Source organism: Lepisosteus platostomus, chromosome 1 (genome assembly GCF_059453375.1).
Source record: "Lepisosteus platostomus isolate fLepPlt1 chromosome 1, fLepPlt1.hap1, whole genome shotgun sequence".
Lineage (NCBI taxonomy): Eukaryota > Metazoa > Chordata > Actinopteri > Semionotiformes > Lepisosteidae > Lepisosteus > Lepisosteus platostomus.
Window position 1 is genome coordinate 43,886,499 of NC_142611.1, and position 20,374 is coordinate 43,906,872.

At 37.1% G+C, this 20,374-nt stretch overlaps 1 protein-coding gene across 2 annotated transcripts in view; it reads right to left on the reverse strand.

The window, feature by feature from the left end:
- rgs12b (regulator of G protein signaling 12b) overlaps positions 1 to 20,374 on the reverse strand; it is a 97,407-nt gene that overhangs the window by 71,031 nt on the left and 6,002 nt on the right. For both annotated transcript variants that reach the window (XM_088629644.1, XM_088629636.1), the window contains exon 3: positions 5,302 to 5,421. In XM_088629644.1, the coding sequence (XP_088485770.1) occupies positions 5,302 to 5,421 (120 nt within the window). The remainder of the gene's footprint in view (positions 1 to 5,301; positions 5,422 to 20,374) is intronic.

Sequence of the window (20,374 nt, forward strand, 5' to 3'; positions counted from 1 at the left end):
GAAATGGAATACTGGTGTGTATTTTTTCTTTAAACTACCAATACCTGCAATATACAGATTATGTTTATGTTCCTAAATTAATATCGTTTATGAGCATGTGAAAGGCATGGTGAATCAGAGATTCTCAAGACTTACTTTGTATGATTGGAAACTAATGCATGATCGGATCAACGAAATGCTGTGGTGTTACTTTTTGTCAATGAAAAAATAAAGTATTTTCCTTTACAAAGACGATTACAAAGAATGTGGACCAGGGTAATACTTTGAGTTTACAGCTTGTCCAAGGTCATTTATTATTAATACTATTAGTAATATCTTCCGTAAAGACTTTGACACATAAAATATTTCTGCATAATTAAAATATTTATGATAAAGGTGGTGGGTTGTGTACTTTTGTCCAACTGAGCAATATTGCTTTCATAAAATATACCAACTTTTTAATGTATGATGATTAACATGCTGTAATACACAGTTTAAATTTAAAAGCCTTAAGAGTATACAACTTAAATTCTTAATTGAATACAGATTGTCCCTTAGTAGTGATCGGGATTCGAAACCAGCATTTTCTGGTGACAGCTCAAATGCTGTACATGAGAGGTTAAGCTTTATTAGCTCCACCTGGCAGTTTTACAAGGTGATTCCGGATACTATTAACAATCTAATTTACACACGGTATATTGCGTTATGATGCGTTTTGATGCGACAAGCCCACTGCGTTGTACCGCGGCTCGTTTTGAATGGCTGCATCTGTACGTAGAATATGATGTCAAAAAGTAAAGTTTCTGATATTCACAAGATAATATTTAATAATGATTGCTTACAGTTATGTAGGGCTTTTCTGGACACTCCACTCAAAGCGCTTTACAGGTAATGGGGACTCCCCTCCTACACCACCAATGTGCAGCCCCAGCTGGATGATGCGACAGCAGCCATCGTGCACCAGAATGCTCACCACACACCAGCTATCCGTGTGGAGGAGAATAGAGTGATGAAGCCAATTCATAAATGGGGATTATTAGGAGGCCGTGATTGGTAAAGGCCAATGGGAAATTTGGCCAGGACACTGGGGTAACACCCCTACTCTTTTCGAGAAATGACCACAGAGAGTCAGGACCTCAGTTTTACATCTCATCCGAAGGACTGCGCCTTTTTACAGTATAGTGTCCCCGTCACTATACTGGGGCATTAGGCCCCACTCGTACCGCAGGGTTAACCCCCCCGGCTGACCCCACTAACACCACTTCCGGCAGCAACCTTAGTTTTTCCCAGGAGGTCTCTCATCCAGGTACTGACCACGCTCACACCTGTTTAGCTTCAGTGGGTTGCCAGTTGTGAGTTGCAGGGTGATATGGCTGCTGGCCAAGATAGGGGACAAGTTGCTGCAGTTTAAACTGAAATATTATGTTGAAGCCACAACTAAAAAAATCAAGCGCTAGTGCAAGAAAACATGAAAGTGGGTCATGATGAAACATCACTCGATGAAGCTGTTTTAAAGTGGTACAGTAGGTACAGCAGCACTCTTGTGATGTAAACATACTCTCTCTGGCAGTACAGATTTAGCTACACATAAAGAGGTCTTTGCAAAATGTCAGTCTTCAGCATTAATTTTCTTTCACTCTCTACCATGCAAGAGGGTCTCAATGAAGTGGAATGCAAACACCCAGTGTAGATATATTTGTTCAAATTCTGTTTCTATGTAGCATTCCTCACCAATCAGGGTAGGCAGAATGTAAGGATGGGCAGAATAAGTTTGTTTTTGACAGAAGGACTTGCTGCTTCCAAAGAGAAGCCTGGTTTCCCCTCCTGTGATTTTTGTGACATTTATTTATATGTTTTCTGAAATACAATACAAATACAAATAACTTAACTAAAAGGATTAAAAAATAATGTTCATTAGAAAATTAAAGCCAATAGTTAAAATGCTCACAAAATAAGCAAAAAATAAAATCTATAAAATGTGTTAGGCACTCAAGCTGTCTGATAATGAAGGGCCATTTTTTTAGTACAATGATGACATACTCGAGCTTCGGAGCAAATACAGAGAATAAAAGATTACTCATTGGAGAATAAAGAATAGTTGAAAAGTAGGACTGAGCTGCACAACAGCTCCATCAAATAACACATTGATCCTAGTTCATAAGCTCTCAATGGACACCTATATGTAAGACGGTATTCTGTCTCATCACTTTAGTATCAAATTGCCGCTTCAGTGCTAAACTAACCAGACAGCCAAAAACGTGCAGCCAGTATAGTGGAGATACAGAGCCAGCAGCGAAGAGAACATATATGTGCACACACATAAGATGAAACGTTGATTACCAAATACTTGTCGTCATGATGACGATTTACCAAATGCACAGATTAAGGTACCAGAAACCTTTTTTGTTCGATGCTTGTACTTTGTTTGTGGAAAACAAAATATCTGTGGAAGGCTGCAATTAGCTGGTGTTTGGTGAAATCCTAAGCTAGTGCTAATGAGGGAGCCGTCAGTGCATCGCTCATCAGTGCTCATTAACATGACAAGTAAATAAAAGCCCCCACAAAACCACAAAGCACGCTTTGTTAGCAGACACAGCCCAAAGTGCCATTTGGAACAAGTAAGAAAAGGTAAAAACTGTGTCAAGAAATATTTCTACAATAGTAAGATTGCAAATCAAACAGTTGCTAAAATTGCATTGCCTGTCAATGATTGTTAACACACTTTGACAGTGTGGTTAAGTTAAAAGAAAAATCCTATGACCATGTCATGTTATAAACATCCCTGTAATTGAATGTGAATGAATATGCTAAAGGTGGCATCTTGAGGAATCCCTAAATTGTGTACTCAGATTTTTTTTAATCAGATTTTGCATTTGAATCTTTCTTATTTTACTACACACTTTGGTAATTGATACTGATGACCAATGTGTTAGGATACCATTAGATTTTACCTACAAAAGGTTCAAATTTAATAATCGAATTCCTTTCCTGAGTTTCAGACTGATCATTTCATTTTGGGTATTGTTTCGCCTCACTTTGCAAAATAACATGGAGGTCAGTTGTGTTCTTTCAACAGGTTTCAGTCTGAAGATAGTGGGGGCCTATTTAGTTATTGTAATTTTTTCCAATCTCTTTTTTGAATCATCGGGTTTATACTAAAGAATACAAAGGTACATGAGCTTATGTGCAGCTTCCCTGACAGACTGTGGTGACACTGTCTCCGTGTTTGGACTGCTGTTATCATAAACCTTCCCTTTGCTAAAAACAAAAAGTACCATTGTAAAAACACAAGCTGGTTTTACATGCATCTTTTTTACTGCTCTGAAGATTTCAACATTTGGGAACACCTTCAACGTCACCCAAACATTGGCAAACGTTTTAATTATCCTGTGTTTATTTTTCAGCTAGATTAAGGAAATGTTTCATTTGATTGTATCAAATAGCAAAATGTTTATATTTTTTTTTACAAACGCCTTGAATTTGGTTTCATAGTTTGGACAAATCTAAAGTTGCTTATTTCTAAGTTACTTTTGCTATAAAATGCAACATAAAACTACATGATATAACATATGCACGGTAACAATCACAAAGGCAGCTTTAACATTTTAAACAGCACATTTGAAAACGCATGAATCAGCACTGCACTATTCTATTTCTATTCAGTTATCCCCCACTAGTTCCTCTACTTCTTATCTTCTACATTAAAATGTCTGCTGGGGACAGCAGCAGCAAATGTTAAGCACTTTGGAGAACACCAACCAATAGATTTATGTTTCAGTTTCAAATTGCAATTCCTAACAGATGGGAAAATGCCAGATTTGTTATTTAATACATCATCGTTTTCTAGAGTTAGAACTTTGTGCAATTAACTTCTTTGAGAACAAAACCCTTCAAATTTACAAGCAAGACCAATCAATTTTAGCATATTTGTTCATGTTTTGTAGCACATTTGTTGTCACATATTCAGGAGTGAAGCAGGTACTGTACGGCTTTGTTTGATTTTATGGACATAACATACAGTTTTTGCTTACAGCTTATGGTCGTTGCTAATGTAGAGTACCATACTAACCTTTGTTGTCGTGCCAGATGTTTCCCGCTGAATCAAAAATTGTTGTGGGGATTTCAGATGTATTTTGCAATAACTTAAATTTTTAACTGATCTTTCTTGTGCGTAACTCCATAGCACCAGCCACACTTGCATGTCACCATCTAGCCTGCATCATGTAATTAATTGTAGCAGCAAATAAAATGAATTAAAGAAGGACATACAGTATTCCAGCCACAGAAAATTCTGTCTGCCCAACCATTTTTAAGATCACAGGACACAGAAGGATTAGCAGAGACCTCTTGATGATCTCTTTAAAAAAACTCTCTCTTGAAAAGTTTTAATTCTGGACAGGCAATGTGCACAGACATACGGCTTATTTTACATTACATAAAACTACTAACTAACTATATTTTATGTATAACCAACTCCATGTTGAATACAAGGTCTTATTTTTCACAAAAAAAATACCACAAACATTAAAACACCGAAAATTAAAGAAGGCATCCTAAAGCATAAGGCAACATGTCATTTTAAGAGGCTAAAAAGAGCAGACCATGGTTTTCATTATCCCATATGTTTGCCAAAAGTGATCAAAGCAGCAAAATGTTGCTTATTTCTTGTAGAATGTATAAAACCTCAAGAGGAAAATATTCTGCTTATTATTCCCATCTGACGGTACGTTATCGAACACAGCAACACTGAATCACTTGACAACTTATCTTCTGAAATCAATGTATTCAAAATTGAAAGTGTGAGACAATCCATAAGAAATTAATGCCTTCAGTGACATAAAATCTTCACAACTGCAGTTCATTTTATTTGCATTAGGTCACATGCATGGGTAAAAAAGCAAATTGCATGTTATTCATTTTTCCAAAAATGTTAAACATAAAAAATTTGGTTGGCAAGATTCAACTGAACCCTCACAATTACGTGTATAATTCATGACCCTGTTACCATTTAAATACTTTTAGTATTAATGTTTAAATATTCATGCTGTTACCATTCATTTTCAAAATATCAGGGCAAGCAAGCTGAAAGAATAATAGCTGCATTCTGTACTGTCAAAACAAAAATCAGCAGTAAAGCTAAAATACAAAAAATGTTGAAAGGGTATGTAAAATATTTGGAAAACAGCCATTTCCAGTTATTTAGCAATATTTACAACAATACTACCATTGTGTTGACTTTTTAGACACTAAGATAAACAGTACACAATGCTGTGATTTACATTCATTTTTAAATATCCACAAAGCACTGGAAATTAAACCTACCTCAAGATCATCCAAAGATCGCGCAAGACTGAATCGTTTTGATCTTCCAAACGATCTTCTTCCAGATGATCTCTGTGGCATGTGTGGAAATCCCATTGAGATCCCTCGAAACTTGGAGTTCTGTTAATGTCAGAGAAAAGCACTTTAACATTGTAAAACAGGTACTGTACTGCTGTATACTATGTTTTACATTTGTGCCAGAAGACAGTAGGTATAAATCATTAGTGAAAATTTACTGAACAAAATCTGGAGAAAGAAGTCCTTGAAGAGGGGAGGATGATAACAAAGAATACTACGTATACATGTATAAAAAGAAACTTTCATCTGCAACAAATTCAAAAATATGTTAAAAAAGTACTTTTTTGGATCAGGTTGCAACAGATCTTTTGATGGTAGCCGAGCATGGAGAATATGCACACATTAAGCCCCATGCTTTCAATAATTGTAGATTTTTAAAGGACCAATACCGTTGCATTTAAACATTTTTAACCCTAAATCAACTTGTGACTTCCTTAACTTTGATGTGCCTTACGAATGAGTAAGAGGAAAGAAACGTCAACTTGTTCATTTCCAATTTGGCTGATCTGCTCTCATCGCCTTCTTACCAACGACCCAACATGGAAATGAATGAGACTGGATGAACCTTCAACCTAGAGCTTTCCTGACTACTAATTAATTGAAGTAGTTCAGGTGGGTAGCTGCGTCAGCATGCGTAGGCTGCAAAGGAACAAGTAACAGGTTCATTCCATGCTGAAAAGAGAAGAAAGAAAACAACGTTTCGGCCGTGGAACCTTCTTCAGGTGTGAGCCTACTTACTAAGAGACTAATTACTAATTAGTTGTCTCACTATGAGACCAAGTTTTCCCCTTAAACTCCAACCGAATGTCAATCCTGAGCGGACACACTGCTAAGACAACCCTGTTCTCCCACATCCTTAGAACAGGCTATGTATAGCATTTATCAACCCCCTCCGGGGTTGCTAGTGGAAGCCACCCCCTTCTGGGGATTTGAGCTTTTCACTCTCCCAGAGTTTCACTACGAGACCCAGTTTCTCACTGTCCCCCTGATTCTCTTCTGAGTCGACTATCAAGAGACTCCCTGCGAGACACTCTTACTCGCTGCCACACCTGACAACGAGCCTCTGACTCCCATAAGTTGACCAGGACTGTTCACTCACTAATCTATATATAGGGAATCCTGGTTTCACACCGTTGACACCAATCCCTTCAAATCCTCCTGTGCGTATTTGATTCCATTCTCGCCGTGTATCTGGGGTGTCTTGATGCCGCCCCCTGGAGACTTATCCTCATTTCGAAACTCCAGCTGCGGCCGCTCAGCTGCGCAGGCTTGTCGAACAGACATGACATATTTAAATTCGTTATGCTGATTACTATCAACAGGGGTGATCGACTGGGGCCCTCCTGGGAAAGTCACAGACCAGGGGTATATAGTAGATATCAAAAGTATTCCCTCCCCCCCCCCCCATATTGTGTTACACTGTGGAATCAAAATGTATTTAATTGGGATGTGTTGACGTTGCTTTACTCAAAACCCTTTATAATGTCAAAGTGAAAACAAAATTCTACAGATCCTCCTAAATTAATTATAAACATGCACTGTACATGGCAGAAGGCTTTATGCCCAAAGGAGACAAAACAAACCTTTTGATCTAAATGCAAAGCACTAAGTCAAACAAGTAGAGGCCCTCTGGCCTATCTGCCCATTTGAAAATTATTAGCTTGTTGATCAAAATGTATCATACAGCCATGTCTTTAATGAAGCCAGAGTATGACTGGGTAGCCTGTTCTACAGTTCCATGACCCTTTGGGTAAAGAAACGTCCTATTCTCAGTTTTAAATGCACACAAAGGTGGTATTAGTGGGGCAAGTTTACTCATATAACAAAAACAGGTCCTGTATGTGTGTCACTTGTGTGTGTGAGGACTCGCAAGTAAAGTGCTAATTTAACAAGGGATGGGTACACACCACATCACAGGCTCTGTGTGTGTCCATTAGTGTTGTTGCACGTTTCAAGATACAGTATAAACCCATGTTGCTTATTCCCTAGGAAGCTACTTCCACATAGGTGATCCTCTAGTTTAATTCTAATAACATTTTTAAAGATTATTTATTAGTCTAGTTTAGTTCCAGTTATTTAGTTTTCTTAACAATATGAGGTGACCCAACTCAATTATATTTCTAATTTTGGAATAATTCCTTCAAGTGCAGCAAACATCTCACAATTATAAAGCACCTGGTATGAACCAACCAGGTCATTCTTAATCTTTGGTAATTTACACCCACATTAATTTTTTGTGTGCAAACAGTGTTGTTTAGGTGATTTGATAAAACAATGCCAAATAATTGGATGAATGGGTAAAAGGGCCACTCACAAATTGCCAGATGCAGTATATGATCTTTTCAAGTAAGCCAATTTTCACAAAAATGGCCACCTAATCTAAAACAAAGCATCGCGAAGGCCCGCAGTGGGTGTTGACACGATGCGATTTCTGCCCAGTCCTCTGAATGTCAAAGTGAAGTCTTTTCAGAATCAGTTCTGAATAATGAGTCAGAACACTCATTATCATGCTTAAGACAATCATCACTGTATGTGACAACAAGACACACGTCCTCTGATATATTACATTAAAAAAAGATATTAAGGAATTTCTATTTAATGTTTCAGGAAAATGTTTAATCCACATACCACATCTATCATCCTGTTTTTTTTTCCTTCTTCCCAGTTACTCAGCAGATCTGCTCTTTTTAGAAACATCTAATTATACCAAATAGAAACAGACTGTAACTGTAAATGCTACACAGCATTCATGCATGACTTGCAAGTGTGTTGAAAAGGTATGTAAAAGTATCTTTAGTTTTCTTTCCTGAACACATTTTCAAAGCTTCAATTTCAATGTTCATTTCCCTTTCAACTTCCCCTTAATCTTGCCATCTTACTCCTACGTCAGAAGAGGATAATAAACCTATTTTGCCAGTAGCCCTACTATTAAAATGATGGGTGAAGCTTTATGTGCCAGGGCTGGAATATAAAAGAATTACCAGTAATTACCATGGTATCATACGGGTAGTACCCTGTAATTTTCCTTGTTTCCTGAACAAAATTGTCTTCTTTCAGAACAGATGCAGGCTAAAAGAGATTTGATTCCCATCTTGCACACGTGAATTTTTTTTTTCCCAGTAAACAAAGAGACAAAAATACAAATAAATAAGAAGGCCACATGTTTTCCTGACCAGTTAACAATTATTTTTGCAGTTCAGAACAAAAGAATTGTGTTCATTTGTCAACAAAGAGGACTGTTCAGTATTACTGCTAGAACTATGTCTCAGTTCTATCAAAAAGCCCCTTAAATGTCCGTAAAGCTCCGAGACACATTCATCTGGTTTAATTTTTCATGTGTCCAATAAGCCAATTTGTGTCTATCAGGTAATTTCCTTGCAGTATTTTCGTAAAATATCAACTCTGGATATTTACATCTCTGGAGGGATATTCTGTGACAGTACAGATATTTTTTTTCTAATGTTTAACAGCCAAGATCTTGTTCTAACTTGCAATTCAGTATTTTCTCCTGAAGAAGCTAAAAAGGACTCTAGCCTTTTTTTATGCACAGATCACCATGTAGTTCAAACTTTTAATATATCCATATTCTTAAAGTTCCATCAATCCCTTTTCTAACTGCTCCATGCAATTCAGGGTCATGGGGGAGCCAGAGCCTATCCCAGCAAGCACCTGGTGCAAGACAGGGTACACACAGACACACACAAACTCACGTGAGGGCCAGCTTTCCCAAAAACCAATTTACCTACCAGTATGTCTTTGGACTTTGGGAGGAAAACTTGAACACCAAGAAGAAACCCACACAAACACAGAGAGAACACATAAACTCCATGCAGACAGCACCCCAGATCAGGATTTGAGCCCAGGGCTCCAGCACTGTTAGACAGCAGTGCTGACCACTGCATAACCACGTAACCTACATTCTTAAAGTTAATAATAAAAAAATCCAAAGTGGAGGACAGAATTTTCATTGATAAGGCAAAGGCCAAGCACTTCTGCCAGTTTTATGTTTTGCTCAACTGTTCGGGTCTAAAGAAAACAATTTCTCTTACAGAGCTGGATTCAAATCAAGGTCACTAAATTGGAGTTTTAGAAATCTGCCCATTTATTTACGCTTATGAGCCAGGAGACACCTCCACAATTCTCAGGCACTGTTACCCTGTCAGTCAGTGAAATACAAGACACAGCAAACGCCTATGCAGAACCCGTAAAGATTATAACAGAATATCAAATGATAGGTTTTTCTTGCATCTGCCTGTTTTTTAATTTCCTGTCAATTTTCTCAGTACATACAGTATATTTTGAGTAAAAATTCTATAGATGTTATTGTATGCTTGTACTTCTATTGCAAAACTTTATTATCCCAGAAAGCTTTCTCTTCTCTAGCCAAACTTCTTTATATTAAACTTTATTAATACTGTGTTTATTAAAACTTTATGAAGAATAAAAATGTTATGGTCTCATTAGAGTGAACATAATAACATGGAAAGCATTTTTTTCAAAATGCAAAACCAATATGTATAAAGAATGTTTTGGGAAACAAATTTAGCATCAATGAAAAAACAATTTAATATTGGAGAAAACCGCTGTTTGGAAGGTCAAATTCACGATTTTAATGATGTATTTTTTTTTCTACAAACTCAACAGCAGTGGAAGTGTAGTTTTTTTTATAAATTAAATTAAGACTTTGAAACTAATGACTTCCTCATGCATGCTAACCCAACCTTCAGTTAGGCAAATGATTCAGCTGCCTACTTAAAAAATGAAGCTTTCTTCCTACACCAACATAATCAGATGCACTTTTGTGTTGCTTAGATACTGTGCAACTTCTTTTATCACAGGCTTCTTGTGTATTCTGGCTTGCTTGTGCACTTCAATAGGGCAACCTTGTTGCCTGACAGCTTCAATACAGCACAACTACTTATCTGTTCTGCCAACTGCAGCACCCTGTGAAAAAAGCTCACTTCTTCTTAGTTTCAGAGTTAATATGAAAGCAAGTGGTGGCAACCATCTAACTATGTATTTCATGCCTATAAATATTGTCAGGCAATTGACTTTTAAATTAAGCATGACCTTAACTGCTAATTTATTCCAATCTATTGCCAACCCCATTTCAAAGAAGACAAACTGGATTTTAATCTTAGTCGTATTACTAATTTAAAACCAAAGAAATTTTAGTTTAATTATTTGCAAATCAGCATTAACTGAAGGCCACTTCTATATTTGTTTCCTAGAACTATGTTATGAATACTAAGAATATAAGTTGTAAGATGCTGATTCACAAAATTAAAAAAAGGTTTTCATAGTCTGAAATAAACACTGTAGAATTTAATCCATTGCTGACCAAGTACCAAGTACTGCATAAATGTCTCAGTATGATTATTATTCCACAACTAAAATATATGGTGTGGTATGCTGTTCATAGAACATAACTTTTTTTGAAAATACCGCACCACAAAGTACATGCCTGGGCATGATTAGTAGTGAGGAGCTGAGGAGCTGACATACAGAAAATGAATGGTCTTAAAATTGTCTTGGTTTTAAGCACAAAATATACTGTTTCATAACACTACAGAAAATCAAAACTGGAACTGGAAAATATGAAATTAACTTTTTAATTTAGTGCCAATGGAAACTGAAAACTGAAGATGTTTTTTTAAAGCAATTCTGAATTATAAAACTAATCACCTAGTTATGTATTTCGACTGGAGGCCTGCAATTCCAAGTGTAATTATTAAAGGCTCAAAGTAAAATTTACTGGTTGTGGGGAAGGAAAATCCTTAGTACCTTAATGTAAGAAAACAGAGACACCTAGTGGTTTTTCTGAACAACACCAAAACACCTGACCTTGCAAAAAAAGTGTTTTCACACGAAGTACCAGAACAATTGTTTTGTTGTGATACTGACAAGCTTATAGTGTGTATTTGTGGAAGCTGTACAGTATACAAAGAAACATTTCAGGTTGTGCTGCTTTTCCTAGTTAAAACAATATTTACAAATTTGAATGCTGTTAAGCCTTATTTTTATTTAGTGTACACTTGTAGCATAATGGAAACATAAAGCAAACATTTGTACTTGTTACAAAGATTACCAGATTAATAAACTCCAAAATTCAGCCTCCAAACAATTACACAGACATTTATCATTGAAAAATCATCAATTTCTTTTCAGTATATTTACAGTTTCACTAGTCAGTGGTACCTCTATTTCCTTCACAAACTCTACAGAACATACCTGCCTTTCCAAATGCCTGGTTCAATGCTCTTGCTAGTGCGTTTTTCCCTAAGCCACTCTCAAAAATAATATTTCTTTCCTTCATTTTGGAACCTACTTCTCACAAATGTCAAAACACACTGACATTTGCTGACTGTGGTAGCCCCTCTCTCAAATACTACTCTCCCATCAAAGCCGTCTTATAAAAGCTTAAATTTGTGTCTTATAAAAGTTTAAATGCATGTCTGAAATCTTATCATGTTGGAACAGAGACTTCAAACTCTAGCTGACATCTGCAGATTCTCCTCTAGAAAAGCTCTGTACTTTTCTCCATAAATGTTGCCTTCTGTTAGTACTAGGCCACTGAATATGCAAATAAGTCGTTTTGATGAAAAGGACTAATATATTTTAGCATATTTTTAAAATCCATCTCATAAGAATAAACATGAGCTGCAGAATTGCACTGAAATACTGTATAGGCCCTGTGAAACACGATTTTTATTTGCACTTCAGCAAATCCTGTAAAATTAAAAGCACTGTGTTCTTACTGCCTACATGACTCCAATTTCCACCTCCTGCTGCGAATAAATTGCACACATTCTCAACCGCTGAATAACAATGTTTGCATCTTTCAGGAATTACAATAGTTGCACTAAGGCAAACCAACAGAAAGAGTAGCAAAAAATGTTTCTGAAGATGCAGTTTAAAGGTTTGCTGGCCACTAAATTAATAAACAGCACTTACGGTTCAGATTCCAAACATCACAAAGAAAACAGTTTGTTTCTCAATTATTCTCCAAATGGCAAGCAGATGCTTAGGAAAAAAAGACAACTTGAGACAGAAAAATAATAATATACAGGGAAAATAATATATACAGTGCCTTCCAGAAGTATTCACCCCTTTCCAATGATGTCCCACTTTCTTGAATTACAAAAGATGTATACATATTTCTTTTAAGTTAATCTTTTTAATCACAACTGGAATGCCCAAACCAAATGCTTTTGTGGGTGAAAATCATTAAATGTCAACAAAAACTACAAATAAAAAAACAAACAAAATAACTCCCTTTCCTATGGAAATTCATACGTTATTCAGGTACAGATAATTGCTTTGACAAATCACATAATTACTGTAGCTGAATGGCCTCTGTATGCAATAATACTGATTCACATGATCTCAGAATCCACATATCTCTGCTAGGTCCCTCAATCAGGCAGGGAATTGCAAACAAAGCTTCAATCATGAAGACCACAGAGCTTTCAAATCATAAAATTTGTTTATGTTGTTAAAGTTGTGGAAAGGTATTGATCACAAATTGAATACAAATTTCAAACATTGAATACTCCTGTGAACACAGCAAATTCAATTCAAGGAGAAGTGGAAGGCTCATCAAACCCCCCGTACACTGCATAGGTCAGGCTGTCCCTCCAAACCGAACAGCCTGGAAAGGAGGAAACTGACACTGCCACTGTGAGGTCAACAGCAACTTACAGAGTTACAGAGTTCAGCTGAGAAGGGAGAAAATGCCCACGAGACAACAATATCCCAGCCACTACACAAAGCGTGTCTATATGGAAAGAAGTATTTGAGAGATCCTGCAAACACATGACAAAAGATTTTGTTGTCCAACATGTCATAATTGCAGACTTTTTGGTCTAAATGCAACATGTTAATTCTGGAACAAAGCAAACACAGTGCATCACACTGTCAACGCTATCCCTGCTGTCAAGCACAGTGAAAGCAATATTAAGCAATGTTATGAGTCTGCTTCTAGTCAGCAGGACCGGGAAGTTTGTCATAGTAAGTGCACAACAGACAGAGCAAAGTATAGGCAAATCCTAGAGGAAAACCTGCTCCGGTCAACTGAAGACCTAAAACTGGAATAAAAACTCACCTTTCAGCAGGACAATGAACCAAGGCACATGGCCAAAGATGCACTGGAGTGTCTTCAAGAAAATGAATATCTTTGAATGGCCCAGTCAATTTGATTTGAAGGTCATAGAAAATGTTTCCCAAGGCTTCAAAATTTATGCCAATCAATCAATCCCAACCAAGTTGACAGGTCTTGAGAACGTTTGCGAAGAAGACCGGACAAAAACTGTATCAAGTCAGTAGGCGAAGTTGGCCACTACTTATGCAATCAACACATTTTAGTTTTGGATTTGTTTTTACAGTTTTTGCTGACATTTCACTTCTTTTATCCATGTGTTCAAATTAATCTTTTATGTTTATCTTAGAGAAAACTTTGTAGACCTACTGTATGTATCATGTATTAATCACCAAAAAGGGACAACACTGGAAGGAGGTGAAGACGTGCAGGGCACAGTAATAATTATATTACACAGTAATTATTTTAGTAATGACATCAGATGATTAAAAAGCCCATAACTCATAAGATAATCCAAATATATACATTACAGACAAAAACCCATGTTTAACAGCATCAAACAGCTTCTAAGCATTTTGCTTTGGGAACAGAGGCTCACATGGTAAAAAAAAAAATCAAATAAAACATGTTATTTAAAAATGTGTAAGGAAAAACGTTTTTTTAAATGTTCTGGTCAGTTATCCATTTAAAATATTTCTCTGGATGGTCTGGAAAAAATCTAAGTGAAATCTTACAAAAATATGGGATAAAAAAACATGAATTTTCTGCAATAGTACCAAGCTGATCTTAAGAGCAGAATAAATGAGAACACTGGTGCTGAGTAACAATATTTAAAATCATAATGCGTTATGCCTCTATGCGACTATAAAAGACTCTTTTACAGATATACTGTCATCTGTCAGGCACCTGCAGGAGTGGGATATCTGTTAGCCGTTACTTTCCTACCTGACACACACCTACATTGTTTCAAGAACAGAACCGCAGTGTGAAAACAAGTCTGCTTTGGGAGAAGCAGGTGTGCCAGGGAAAAGTAAGGGATATGGCTGAAATGAGAAAGGATGAAAAAAAATAACTTATAGAACACACAAGGGGAGAATCTGTTCAGAAGAACATAATAACCTGGTTTAATCTTTTGTTTCATTATGTTTTAGGTTATTATACTAAAACCTAATGGACTTAAAGTAACATCCCCTCAGCCATATGTTGTACAGTCACCCACTTTGGTTCAGTTAAATGCACCAAGTCAGAATCAGACTTCAACTGGCTGCCAAACACAGGATCAAGAAGCTGCGGTGCCCTCCAGTAAGCCACTGAGTGTATGCTTCTAAAAAAGTTTTCAGTGTAAAAATTTCAGTGCAAATTTTGCAGAGCAGAAAGACCCCATAGATCTTTCAGGAAGTTTCCCCTTCTGCTCGTTTCACATCCATTTAATTATAACAATAATTCTTTGCTTGTACAGTATATGGCATTTTTCAGTTTACTGTTTCCACCCGGATGCAGGAGGCACCGGGAGCATCACGAGCCAAGAGGATAGGTGGAGAAGTGAAAAAATATTTCACCAACTGAATTAAGGCAGTGCTTTTAGGGAGGCCTAAGACTGTACAAGACCAAAGTGGAATTCAGCCTGAGTACAAAGGTTAACTCCAATACTCTTACAAACTGGGATCTTTACTGAAGAGGTCACAAACTTGGTTTTAATGTCTCATTCAAAGATTTCTCTGGCCACCATACTGGAGAACTGGTCTGAAATTATTCTGAGGGGCGAGTGTCACTTACTGGCCAACCAGCTAGAGATGCAATCTGATTTTTCCTTAATCCCGTAACCAGGTCCAGCCTTGCTTAGTTTCTGATCGGATAAAATCCAATACATACTTACTGTACGGAAAGTACAGTACCTCACAACGGTTTTAATCTATGATTTATTTTTCATTTGAATTATTTTCAAAGAAATGCCATGTTTCCTACTTAGCTGTACAGAAAAAAAAATGTGAAGGCTTTGATCTACTTTTGGCAGTGCTATGTTCGTCAAGGCAAACTACTATTTAACATTCAGTGAATGTGCCAATCTATGAGCAGCTGTTCTGGATTTAAAAGAGAAAATGCTGAGTGCTGTTCTTCACGATTCAAAAAGGTTTACAGCACTGAGTCAAGCAGAATCATTTTTTTATATTTAATCAGAACAAACTACAAGCATTTAAAGGAATATTTTCAGCTGCAGTACACTCTTGTGACCCAAGGTGAACTATAAGAGCACCATCTATGCAACAAGACAGAATAGCCTATCATTTTTATAACCATTTTCAAATAATGCAAAAGTATAAAGAGTGCTTGGCACTCAAATGTAATCCAAGGGACTTTACCTACAACATTTAATGCGATACAAGTCTTGAATTAGAAGCTGCAGCAACAGAGTCATGTAGCTGCAGCAACAGAGTCATTTAGCATCATATTGTTACAGCTATAGGTGACTATGGAAGTTTCTAATAATCTATGGATGTAGCTTGGCAGTGTAAACATTTCCAGCTTCAAAACATAGGGGATTTTTGCCAAGATGTAGGGGGTCCAAATTCAGTGATCAAAGCAATCGTAAAGTTTACCTTGGTTTACCTTAATTACATTCTGGTTTCTGCATTTGCAGAGAGATTTAACTGCAGGGAGAAATCTATTTAGTTTAGAAGGCAGCTCATCTCTTATTGCGGCCTTAGCAGCCATTATTTATGAGTGAGAATGCTTGGTAACAGTTTGGAGTTTTCTGGGTAGTTAGGATGTTAGGCCTCTGAAAAGCATTGTCTGTAAATTTTTACATACTGTAGTGTAACTTGTATGATGTATCTTTAGTGTGTGTTGCAATTTTTTGATAAATATTTGTTCAACCAAGTGTGCCTGAATAATGGCTCTATTTACCAAATTTGTGCCAAAGAAAAAAATAATTCACATTACTTTAACTATACTAACCGCTCAAGTATATTCTTGGCAAAATCCTTACGAGTTGGGGTTATGTTTATTATTTGGAGTTTATTATTATGGAGGTTATGGAGGGGTGTGAAACCCGGAGTCCTGGGCTTATAATAATCCTCATGTTTGAATTAGCTTCATCACTCTGTTCTCCTCTCCTCTGATAGCTGATGTGTGTTGAGCATACTGGCGCACTTTGGCTGCCGTCACATCATCCAGGCAGGTGCTACACCTGTAAGAAATTACTATTATTATATACAGGTAGTGGACAAAAAGGGTTAAATACGGGACACCAAGCATATAGAACGCAAGGACCTCCACATAGGTGTGGTGCATGCTTTAATTAAGTGAATAATTTCCTGCATATGTAGGATCATGCACAAAAAATGCTAGACAATTATGACAAGCATAGGTGCCAGGAGACATCAGGGGTGATTGTTGAAGCACATTTGGCAGGAGCTTCAGTCACTGAGACAGCTCAGCTTGCTGATGTTTCATGAGTAACAGTGATGTCAGCCTGGAAATCCTATGACATCATCAGCAACGGGTGAGCAGAAGCACATACTCCAAGATTAACTGGAAGTGCTAGGTAAAACAGGCGAAAAACTGCAGAGCTATCAACCAGTCAGTTTAACCTAAACTGGACCACTGAGAACTCCAGGGATAAGGATACTATAGCCGGGATGTAGTGGTCCAACGGCACATTTACGACTCCAAGGGTGCAATGAGCTCAGGCACAACATTAAAAAGAGAAAAAGAAATATGAACTGATCAGATGAATAATCCTTTACCATGTTCTCAAGAAAGAGACAAGTGCACCTGGCACAAACCTTAGGAATTGTACAAGCTTAAAGGCTTGATTCCAGCAATAAAGGGTTCTGATGGTTCTTATTTTTAAATGTAATAAAACATTGCATTCCTTAAACTGTGCTTAACACTGAGCATCAAAGCAGACTACTAAGTCTAATAGGTTATAGATATAAAAAGTATCACTATATTTATGCATGCATGCTGTTAGAATAGTAGTATACTGTATATCAAATGCTACATACACTGTACCATTTAATATAAAGTACTGTATATGGATTATGGATATTGATCAGAATAATGCCTAAAACACATAATATTTAATTAGCTGATCCTGAATGGCTGTTACATAAGCACTAAATAACCTCATTAGCGAGTTAATTGGGCACAGGTGATGGGGCTTGAATGTCAATCATGGTGAAAAGAAAACCACAGAAAAGAAACTATGTCCAAGTTAGCAAGAGAACAAAGCCTTTGTGCTACTGGTATGCTGGAGGCCAGACTGCTGGTAGAATGCCTGCAGTAGACCAATGTCCTCTTTCTAGATGGCAGCCTTACAGTGTATTACACTACAGTGGTCAAGACCTTGAACTTGTTCCTTCCTCAGCAGGAGAAAGCCATTCCCATGCTGCTCGTATAACAGTGGCTATTCTGTTAGATAAAAACGTGCTCAGTATGTCATGGACGACCTGAGTCTCACTGAACATTTGTGGGATGAACTGGGAGGACGTGTAGAATCTAGGGTTCAGAGACCAGTGAAGAGATGCATACTTGTCCAGGCACTATGACAGAAACAGGAACAAGACAGTATCTGTAACTTGATGCAAAGTGTATCCTGCTGATATACTGTTTATATTCCATAAGCTGCCATACACACTGCTAGCCTGTGAATTTCATAGCAGACACTCTGTTGTCGAGAAATGTTAATCAGCAAAACGAATTTACCTACAGTATGTCGCATCTGGTTTATGTTAGCAGACCTGCTAGAAATCGGTTTACAGATAATAACCCTGTGAATGTGTTAAAATCTTAACTGATGCATCATTTGAGACCTGTAAACATTTTAAGCATATACTTTAAGCAACATCTACAGTACCTACAGTACACTCCCTGAAGTACACATTTCTCATTTTTGTTTCCACTGGTAGCACACTGCAGACAAATTACCCTGATCTTTCGTCAGCTGTCTTTCATTTCTTTAAATTGTGATGATCCGTGGAATTTCTTTTTTTTGGGAACAAAAACATGTATAAGAAACAACAATTCACACTTGAGAGTGAAACTTTGCCATGTTCATTATATTTTGGCTAACTTTCCAGTATGGTATATATTCTGTCAGCTTACTGACAGAATGGGCTCAGAAAGATTAATAACTTTGTGGGTGATGATTTGATCATCTTCATTTGAGAGTAAACAACTAGCTAAATTGGTCCTGATGTAAGTGTGTGCCCTATTATGGACTGGCATCCAATCCAGGGTGCATCCTGCCTTTCCAAGATGCTCCGACAGGTTTCTGGGAGGCTCTGGCTCCTCCGTTACCCTGAAGTGGATGAAGTGGTAAGAAAATGGATGGATGGATAGACTAGCGAATGGATATGTCCACACTAATTCAAGCTTTATTGCACAACACATACCTGGAGAGAACACATTTCAAAACTATATGTTTCACTAAAAAAATGTCCTTAAAAAGTTTTCAATGATTGCATGTTGACACTGTCTACAGTATTAACATTTAAAGAAAAAAATAAAATACAAATCCCTAATAGCAAAAATCGCTATTAACAAAAAAAAAAGTCTCATCACTCTCCTAAAGAAGCACTTCTGTGACTTCTGTGAATATTTTCCAGACATGCGAAACAGTCATCAGAAAAGGAATCGTAATCTCTTCTGGTTCTGAAACAGCCACAAATATGAATCCCAAATTCCCAGGCGGAATTTGTTATTCTTTGAAGTGCAGAAGGTTTAAAGGTAATGCATTCTCTTTTCTCATTGTTGTTTTTTATCCTAGTATTGTCCATCCACATTCTACATCTTAGATGACAGAAATGTTATTTACAGAATGGTCATTTCCATTCACAGTAATCATAGACTCTGGACAGATCGCCTGTCATTCCCTGTATAGTACACCAGTGGTTCCCAACCTGTAGACCACAGACCCCTGACGGTCCTTTCAAAAAGTGAACTGTGATGTAAAAACAGTTTTAAGGCTGACACGGTCATCACTCTTACCTAATATTTTATCTTTGGACAGTGTTGTTTCACTGACTTCATCTAATAATTCATTATTCAACATGCATACGTGTATGTTCATGCACATGCCCCGCTACACTTCACAGACATTTTATTTTTAGAAAAATGTGACAATAAGGATGTCAGGTTCACACAATACTATTGATTATGGAGCAAAGATTATGTGATATTGCATTGGATTTCCATATGTAATGCTGTGTAGAAACAACAACTAGTAGCATAAAGATGTTAGCAAAATATTGGGAAGGTGGAAAAGGGACCTGTACATTTAAAAAGGTTAGGAAAGGTTGTTTACTTTACAGATCCTTAATTGGGGAAAAGACTTTTCCATTTTCATCTTCTGCAGCTACACATAAGTAGTCCTTTTATCAACCAGCCCCTCCCAAGATCAACTGGGTGCAAGTCATTTTACTTTGCTGATGCTAATGCAGAGTGAAACTGCCCAACCGTGTATCCAAGAGCATACAACTGAAAGCTTTTCTATCTAACACGTGCACTTAACTATGCCTTGTCCATTGTTTTTACAGATTCCTTTCTTCCTGTGCAGCAATGGTATCAGCCTTTTAGCCAAGAAATGAAAATTTCATCACTGGAAACGAACATTTGCTTTGACTGACTTATCTGGTTAAATAAAGGATTATCATGGTGTAATCAGGCACAATTAATGTTTTGTCTTCATTTACATTGTTTTAAGATGCGTGTTAGTCCTGGTGCATCTGTATTCCTTCCATCCATTTTCTGAAACCACTTTATCTTTATAGAGTTACAGTAAGTGAAGCCTCAGCCTAAGCAGAAGTCACAGGCCAGACTACATCGTGAATGGGATACCAGTCAATGCCAAGGCAGACACACACACATTCACTGGGATAAGTGAGAGGTGGCAAA